This window comes from Pelobates fuscus, chromosome 1 (genome assembly GCF_036172605.1).
Source record: "Pelobates fuscus isolate aPelFus1 chromosome 1, aPelFus1.pri, whole genome shotgun sequence".
Classification (NCBI taxonomy): domain Eukaryota; kingdom Metazoa; phylum Chordata; class Amphibia; order Anura; family Pelobatidae; genus Pelobates; species Pelobates fuscus.
In genome coordinates this window covers 103,716,124-103,724,841 of record NC_086317.1, presented here as the reverse complement: position 1 = coordinate 103,724,841, position 8,718 = coordinate 103,716,124, and the positions used below count along the sequence as shown (strand labels likewise).

Genomic DNA, 8,718 nt, shown 5'->3' with positions numbered 1-8,718 from the left:
ATGTCTGGTTTTAAAAATTTTACCTTTCATTGCCCTTTGCATGTCATCAGGATATCTCTACACTTCCAAGTCTTCCCCCCACACGCTCACTAATTACTAACAATCTACAAACTATCTGTCCCTAACATGAGTTCAATAAAAACTTTTCCCTTTCATGAAACAATCTTATCTTCTATATATTTTTAAAAGATTTTTAAAAAAAAGTCTTTGCTACTCATCAGAAGGTGGTATGCTTGGAAGCTCTGGGTCCACCTTTCATCTCCATTTTTCATCCTCTGTAGGAACGTCTCCTTTACACCATCTTGTATGGCCAGCATCAACTTATCTGGCCCTGCATGTGGTGTGTGCTGGCACACAATTCCATGTGCTACTCACCCACCGTTAAAGGGACGCTATAGTCACCCAGAACAATTCAGATCAATGAAGTGTTGTGGGTGCCAGGCCACTCAGGTTTTAACCCATTCATATGTAAACATAGCAGTTACAGAGAAACTGCTATGTTTACATAGCAGGGTTAATACAACCTCTAGTGCATGTCTTCCTGACAGCCGCTAGACGTTTAACTGCGAAGATGGATGTGAATTTTGCATCCATCGCGCAGAGCGTCCATAGGAAAGCATTTAGAAATGCTTTCCTATGGATTGTTACAATACGCGCGCACGACACTTGCAGGGCATGCGCATTACGCACCACTCATGAGCTGACTTCAGTGGGGTAGGAGAGATAACGAGCGTCGAGGGAGCCCGGCGCTGGATTTAACTAAGCTGTTGAAGTGGTTTTAACACCTTCAGCGCCACGGGAGGTGGACCCTGACGGAGATGTTCCACCAAAGATTATATAGTGTCATGAAAACAGCTTTGTTTTCCAGACACTACAGTGATCTTCTAATTAACTGTATTAAAGGACCACTCTAGGCACCCATACCACTTCAGCTTAATGAAGTGGTCTGTGTGCCAGGTCCCTCTAGGAGTAACCCTTTCTTTTATATCAACATAGCAGTTGCAAAGAAACTGCTATGTTTATAAATGGGTAAATCCAGCCTCCAAATCCTCTAGTGGCTGTCTCATTGACAGCCGCTAGAGGCGCTTGCATGCTTCTCACTGTGAAAATCACAGTGAGAAGAGGCAAGTGTCCATATGAAAGCATTGTAAATGCTTTCCTATGAGACAGGCTGAATGCGCGCGCAGTTCTTGCCGCGCATGCGCATTCAGACAAAGAGGATCCAGCTCCCCGCCCGGTGCTGGAAAATAGATAAGTTTAACCCCTTTCCTCGCCATCCAGCCCGGCTGGAGGGGGACCATGAGGGTGGGGGCACCCTCAAGGCACTATAGTGCCATGAAAACGAGAGTTTTCCAGGCACTATAGTGGTCCTTTAATTAATTTTTTTAAATTGTTTTACCTGCCTCTTCAAAAATGTGAGGACTGGACTCTTTATTGATCATCTCGTCCACTCACATGATGCCAGCAACACACAATGTCTGTCGTAATAAAAAAAAAAAAACATAAAATTAATATAATGTACTAGAAATGTTTCTTCTTCTTCTGCTTATTTTCATTGATTTCTTCTTTTTTAAAAGCTAAGTAAAAAAAATGGCAAGTGGAAATAGTTCAGATTCAACAGGTCCAAATGATGCGGACATCCAACGTATGGTAAGTTTACATAAGTGACTTACATTTTTCATGTTCACTCCTATTTTAGTAATATCAATTAACCAAAAAAAAAAAAAGATCTCATAAGTCTAGCCGATTTTCTAAGCAATGAGATAATCATTGGCATTGGAGACAAATGGTAATATTTTGCATTGATGGATAAAAAGGACTGGACCACTGCATTAATCTCAATTCAGTTACATTAGGTTGCCTGATGGATGTTTTCATGGTCGATGAATTTTAAAGGACCACTATAGTCACCCAGATCACTTCAGCTCAATGGAGTGGTCTTGGTGCCAGGTTGCTCTAGTGTTAACACTGCAACTGTAAACATAGCTGTTTCCTAGCCTAGAACAAAAAAACGCTATAGGGTCATTAGGTCCACCCCACCCTCTGGGTCCCACTCCTGCAGGGCACTCGGGGTTAAAACCCCTTCAGCCACTTACCTTTCTCCAGCACCGTACTCCCTCGGCTAAGGTGAACACTCCTTCTGCCGACATCATTGACGAATGCGCATGCGCCACAATTGCAACGCAAGCATTCTAAACGCACATGGTAAAGCATTACTCAATGCTTACGTATTGACATGCAGCATCTTATCACTGGCATTGAGTAATGTTTTCCTATGGGCGGTTTGAATGCGTGCACTGCAGTTGGCGCGCAGGCGCATTCGACAATGATGTCAGTAGGAGGAGTGTTCACCATCGCCGAGGGAGCACGGTGCTGGAGAAAGGAAAGTGGCTGAAGGGGTTTTAACCCTGAGTGCCCTGCAGGAGTGGGACCCTGAGGGTGGGGTGGACCTAATGGCCCTATATTGACAAGAAAACATTTTTTTTTTCAAAACACTATTGTGGTCCTCTAACTGTCATAATTTATTGAATACAGAATAGGATTCATACAAATTTTATTGTGTTTATGAAGATCTAATACATATTTATATTTTTTTTTTTTTTTTTTTTTTTTTTTTTTTTTAATTCTTTATTTTGGTTGTGCAGGTAGGTACATTGTAATATCAACCGCCACAACAGCGTGCATATAGGTTAAGAGGATTGACAGTGGCATGGGACGTTGCACATTTTTATAATTATGTAGTAGAGCTTAGCATAACAGGTGATGTCAAAAGATAACATTAACTATGCATATAACTGAAGAATGTATTACAAGAGTGTTTTAAGCAGGCAAGATTCCTAACATATAGCGCAGATAAGCGAAGTTTGTAGACTTAGATTATAATCAGCTATATAGTTATCAGATAATTTATAATGTTGAAAAACATGTTAGACTGTAATGATAAACCACAAAGTTAAACTGGCGAGCTGTAGTCTACCCGGCAAACACATTAATAGAGGTGAGATATCTCCCAACCGTACAAGCTGGTAGTTTGGCTGTTATAAGGTTAAATTGTATAATGACATGCAAGTAGCCAGCATAGGTATAACTGTACAGTGTGAGCAACAGAACAAAAAGGGAAGAACAAAAATAAAGATAATACTGCTTCTCTCTGTAGCAAGCTTGTGTCGGGCTAAAATCACCCTCGTAAGCCAGCAGTATGGGTGTTAGGGCTAGAACTCGTGATCGCCAAGTGGGGGCAGTTAGTGTCCAGGGTGTAGTGGCTGCTTATGAGTGCTTCTCTTGGCGAGCACGCTGTCCCAGGGTAGGTCTGATCCTCAGCCTATTCCCAGTCTGGGCGAGTGCAGTAGGTCTGAGCTGGGGTGCTGAAAAATTTGGGCACAGTCCAGTGGGTTAGCGTGTTCGATTGCTTGTGTGCGCTGAGGTAGGTTTCCCTTCCGTCTCCAGGCCTGGGTGTGTGCCAGTGTTTTGGGTCCAGGGTTTAGGGGCTGCCTGGGAGCTAATCCTGCTCCCCTGCCAGGAAGGCCGTGTAAGCTTGATGGAGGGTGGTTGCTTCTACCGGGGACGTTCAGCCGGTTTTGTCGGCGTCTGCCTGTTGTGCTTCGGGAGGTTCTCAGCCTGTGATGGCGGTTTGTCGCTGGAGTGTGGGTAGGAGGTTCTTTGCCCGCAGGTGATTTCTCCTGCTTCAGCACTGCGCGGTATCTAACCTCTGGTGTAGGCTGTCGTTTTAGTTGCTGTGTTCTGGCTTGCCCACCGCTCTGCCCTGGACCTATACATGTGCCTCTCTGTAGGTACCATAGTGGTTTGCTGTGTCCCTTCCTGTGGTCTACATGGGCTGACTGTGCATGGGTGCTGTGGGGGGACTGGGCTTGATCGCTGGGTGTGTGGGCTGGAAGCCGGTGTCTCCGTGGAGTACCCGTTGTTTGAGGCTGAGAGCTGTGTGAGTGCAGTCTCACCTGCGTAAACCGGGTTCCAGGCGAGTGAGCTCCGGTAGTGGGACGGTTAAGTATGTTCCGTGCCTTCCTCCGCCTCTGCATTCTGGTCAGCCTCTCCGTGCCACTAAGTGGTGCAGGTTGCGGTGCTTTTTTCGCCGCCAGCTTGTGCACTGGGTCTACAATTGCCGGTCCATGTGGCTGGTCGGCAAGTCTCTTCCAGAGTTGCGCCCAGAAGCGATCGAATGCCCTCGTTATGTTGTCCTCGTGTGAGGCCCATGGTGCTGGGTGATGTGCGGCGGCCATCTTTGCAGCCAGCATGCCGGTTTGTGGGATCAGTCGCTTGGTGCTGTTTTGCACTTGTTCGTGGCCAGTTGCTTTGTGGGGGCCGGGATAACCCCCACCGGCCCATAGGGGGGGAAGCGTAGCCAAGACCGTCGTCGATTTGTAGGTGAGGCGGGAGATCGGCCGTGTCCTCCGCCTCAGTGTAGTCAGCAGGCCGCAAGGGTCGTCGGAGCCCAGAAAGTTCACAGCCGGGTGATGAAAATTGGTGCCCGGTTCCTCCCGTGCCTTCATGGATCGGGTGTTGCCGGTATTTTATCGCAGGAATCAAGATTTTTGCCAATTTTTCTTTATTTCCCGAGGAGCTCCTTCGACATGCGTCCTGCTCGCTCAGTAGTCAGGCCCCCCTAATACATATTTAAAAAAACAACTACTACATATATTTATAGCTGTCAGAATATTTTGAGGACCGTCATCGACATGCAGTGGATCCTGATATTTTAAATAGTATGGACTGGGATCCACCTGCACAGCAAGTGATTAACGAGGAAAATACGCAAGGTTCACCAACAAGAGTTGGAACATCGGAATGGTGTCTGTGTGGCAATTGTATGCCAATGCAAAGTGAGGAAGAAAGTCTATGCTGCAGGGAGATAGAGAACATTGTCGATATGTTGAATGAACAACACAATTGCATTTGCAATCTTCCATATCTACGTGAGCAATTATCTTCACGGGAACACGTGCTGTCTCTATACCGTTATGGTCTCAGCTATGTAAAATCCGCTAGATTCCGTTCTCCAGAACAAATGCAGGAAAGGTGAGTCTATCATAAATCTAAATACAGCGCATTGTTCTTTAAAACGGTCATGTATTTTTAAAAAAATTAAGCAAAATTAATATCTAAAGGAGCACCATAGTGACACAAAAAAAAATCGTTTTGCTGGCACTATATAGTCGTTAGGTCACCCCCCAACCTCTTGGGAACCAATCCTGCTGGGCTGAAGGGGTTAAAACATCGTCAGCCACTAGCCTTTGTCCAGTGTTGTGTTCCCCCGGTGATGGTGACCTCTCCTCCTCCTGCCAACGTCCGCTACCAATGCACATGCGTGTCTATAGCGTTGCGCATTTGGAAAACAGCCTATAGGAAACAATTACTCCATGCTTTCCTATGAACGTCCAGCGTCTTCTCACTTAGAATTGTGGAAGCTCCTCTTGCGAATGTCGGTGAGACAGCCACTAGAGGCTGGATTAACCCTCAGTGAAACACAGCAGTTTCTATGTAACTATGTTTACACCGAAATGGGTTAAAACTAGGGGGACCTGGCACACAGACCACTCCAAGTCAATTAAGTTGTCAGGGTGCCAGGTCCCTCTAATTTTAACCCTGCAACTCCAAACATAGTGTAGGAGAAACTGCTAGCTTTCAATGAGGTTTAATCCAGCCTCTAGTGGCTGTCTCACTGACAGTCGCTGGAGGAGTTTCCTCAATTCTCACAACGCTGGATGTCCATAGGAAAACATGGAGTAATGCGGACGTTGGCAGAAGGAGGAGAGGTCACCGGCACCGAATGAGCTCGGTGCTGAAGAAAGTCAAGTGTCTGAAGGTGTTTTAACCCCTTCAGCACATCATGAGGGGGGGCACTGAGGATGGGGGGGGGGGGACAATAATGACCCTATAGTGCCAAGAAAACAAGATTGTTTTCCTGTCACTATAGTGCTCCTTTGTTTTTAGTATTCAAATACTACAATTGGTTATGTTTTGTTCTACTTACTTTCTACAGTTTTGGATGCTAAATTTTATATTCATAATTTAATATTTTTTATTCTTTACTCCATTGACAATCATTTTTTGTTTGGTTATTTATATGCAATGTAAAATGTTTCCTTTATTTTTTTTTTGGTCACAGTGACTACCGAAAAACTGCCTACAGGTCCTTCACAATGTGGGTGTACGGATACCTGGGACCCAAAAGGCGGCGTCCAATACCCTCATGCACAGTGAAACTGATTAGGTCACACTTTCCTGCACCTGATGCGATATACATGGGTTTTAGATATGCGGATGATGACCCTATAGCTGTTGAACTTGTATAGTAGACAGTACGAAGCCTTGCAATTGTTTTACTTTATCAAAATGTGTTAACTATTCAACATTGGTTGTTTGTTGTATATAATGTTTAAAAAATTTAATTTGTTAATTTATTTTTGTTGTACAATGTAAACTGTTATAAAATGTTTTAATTGTGTTATATTAATATATTAAAAAATGTTAAAAAAAATTGAATTTTTAATTATTTTAATGATACTTTCATCTACTAATTTTATTTTATAGAAAAATAACACAAACACTAATATATATATAAATAATTTATTTATTTTTTCCCAATACTAAAAGTAATTTTACTGCAGTGTGATGGGTAAAATTATTTGTCCTTTAAACCTGCTATCACTAATTTCAATAGGGTGTCTACATGTACATAATTATCGAATAAAGTACAAAAATTGTGAAGTAATAAACATTTATTAACAACAATCAAAAAAATTTTTACAACAATAATTTAATGTAATAAATTACAAAATTTTAAAAATAAAATTTGGAACACAAGTAAACTTTTTTTTAAAAGCATCAACATCGCTAAATTAACTTTATTGTTACATTAATTGGTTTGAAAATGTAAATAATATATCATTTTTTTAATTAAGTAAAACATTATTGTACAATATCAACGTTGAACTTTCAAGAATATGACAATAATAAATATTTTAAAATAAATAAAATAGTAAACTACAGGCACCCTAATAACTGAATTTGCATAAAGTTGTTATGGTTCCTGTAATGTAACATGTTAAATAAAACAAAAACAAATAGTAAGTAAGTGCAACGTCCTGGTTTTGTTTAATAAATTATACAAAATAATCCAAAAAAAATATTATTTGAAGAAATTTAAATTTGTTGTTCTACTACAAATTACAACTAAATTGCACTATAAACAAGTATTTAGCACCATTAACAGAATTTTATCACCAGTCCAAAAATGTCAAACACAAATGATAAATTTTTGAACATTTTAAAGTCTTCTTGGACGTAAACGTGAAAAGTGACGGTCTACCATTACCTCCGTTGGTGGGCGAGGTGTTGAAGCAATGTTTATTGGAAGTTGCCCTGTTTGAGACTCCCAATTAACTTGTAAGTCACCTGAGGCTATTCGTAGTACGTCAGCCATCATTGGATATATATGGGCAATAGTGGTTTTTTCATAGATTTTCTTTATTTTCCAAGTTTTACTCCTTTTTGAGAAAAACGGTTTGAACCGCAAGTCCCCAATGTGTCCAGTGCCTGCTTGTTCTTTATGTATAGTAGCCTGTTCTCGGCCTACATTGGCGTTGTGGGCCAAAACAGCCAGTTGTGTCCTGGCTACCATCCCATCCATCGTAAAATGTACTCTTTTGGGACGGTATTTTAATACCAGGCTGTGAAAGACTTCCAGTGAGCCCGTGTGGCAAAAATGAACCAGATGTGGAAAGTCTTTCTCTAATTTTGAATCGGTGACAAAGCTTCGAAGTTTTGAGTATGCCACTCCATTTTCTTTCAACCAGGATTTCTTTTCAAGAGTATGATCATATTCCGGATGTTGACATTTTTTGTAAATTGTTGCAGAGTCCCATTCATGTTCATTTATAATATGATGCATTACCGACAGCCATTTTTCTTTTAACAAAATTGGATTTCCTTTGCTGTAGGAACAAGCTGCCCACATGTGATTTATTATTGAATTCCTTGTACATTGCTTGGCGACATATGGTTGAAAGTTTTAACCGAATGCTCCTACAATAGTGCCATATATCGAATTGGTGATTAATGGCTTTGTATCTCTCTCTCATGATTTTCCTTATGCTTACATGACGATCGGTAACGAGAATTGAAATTAGAATTTTGTCGCCTAGTACTTGGTCCATGCAACTTTTGAATGCCAGTGATTCCATAGCAACGGATGATTTTGCATCACTCACTTGAATTGTTTTACATTCTATTATTTTTTGTGATTTTTCCTCCAAAAGTGAATACGTGCAGTACTTGGCATTAAATCCAGGGCTGTCACATTGCCCATCTCCTGACAGACATACCATTTTTCCACGTAAACCATCTATCAATAATCTTCTTTCTTTCTTATAATGATGATCAACTATTGGAAATAAAAATTGTTTTTGATATATGTAATGTATGGATTGTGAAATAAACGGCACGCCAAAAATTGCAAATAGTTCAGAAACTTTAGCAAAGTGCGAACCACTGAACAAAATTGATGCACTTGCTAATAAATTTCCACAAGAACGGTTCCCAATCATAGGCTGGCTGCTCCAAAATTCGCAACGATGATTTGATTCACAGACAGTGTATACTTTTAACAAAGTGCCTGATATAATTTTTTCAGTGGTTGTTATCGGAGCGTTACATGTTTCGTGAAAAGTACATGTTTGAACCTTTTTGATCAATAAATCG

The 8,718-nt window shown here is 41.3% G+C and overlaps 1 protein-coding gene across 1 annotated transcript; it reads left to right on the top strand.

The window, feature by feature from the left end:
- Positions 1-1,568: 1,568 nt before the first annotated feature.
- LOC134588370 (P2X purinoceptor 7-like) lies at positions 1,569-6,350 on the top strand. Its single transcript, XM_063444267.1, has 3 exons — positions 1,569-1,650; positions 4,664-5,034; positions 6,125-6,350. Exons 1-3 carry the CDS (start codon positions 1,591-1,593, stop codon positions 6,309-6,311), a joined length of 618 nt encoding a protein of 205 aa, XP_063300337.1. The 5' UTR covers positions 1,569-1,590; the 3' UTR covers positions 6,312-6,350.
- Positions 6,351-8,718: the final 2,368 nt, after the last annotated feature.

What these genes read in the sequence shown, in the direction of transcription:
- LOC134588370 (XM_063444267.1), top strand. Translation starts at nt 1,591, where the DNA reads ATGGCAAGTGGAAATAGTTCAGATTCAACAGGTCCAAATGATGCGGAC. An exon ending in ATGCGGACATCCAACGTATG is followed by an intron (nt 1,651 to 4,663) that starts GTAAGTTTACAT and finishes ATATATTTATAG; the next exon opens with CTGTCAGAATATTTTGAGGA. An exon ending in CCAGAACAAATGCAGGAAAG is followed by an intron (nt 5,035 to 6,124) that starts GTGAGTCTATCA and finishes TTTTGGTCACAG; the next exon opens with TGACTACCGAAAAACTGCCT.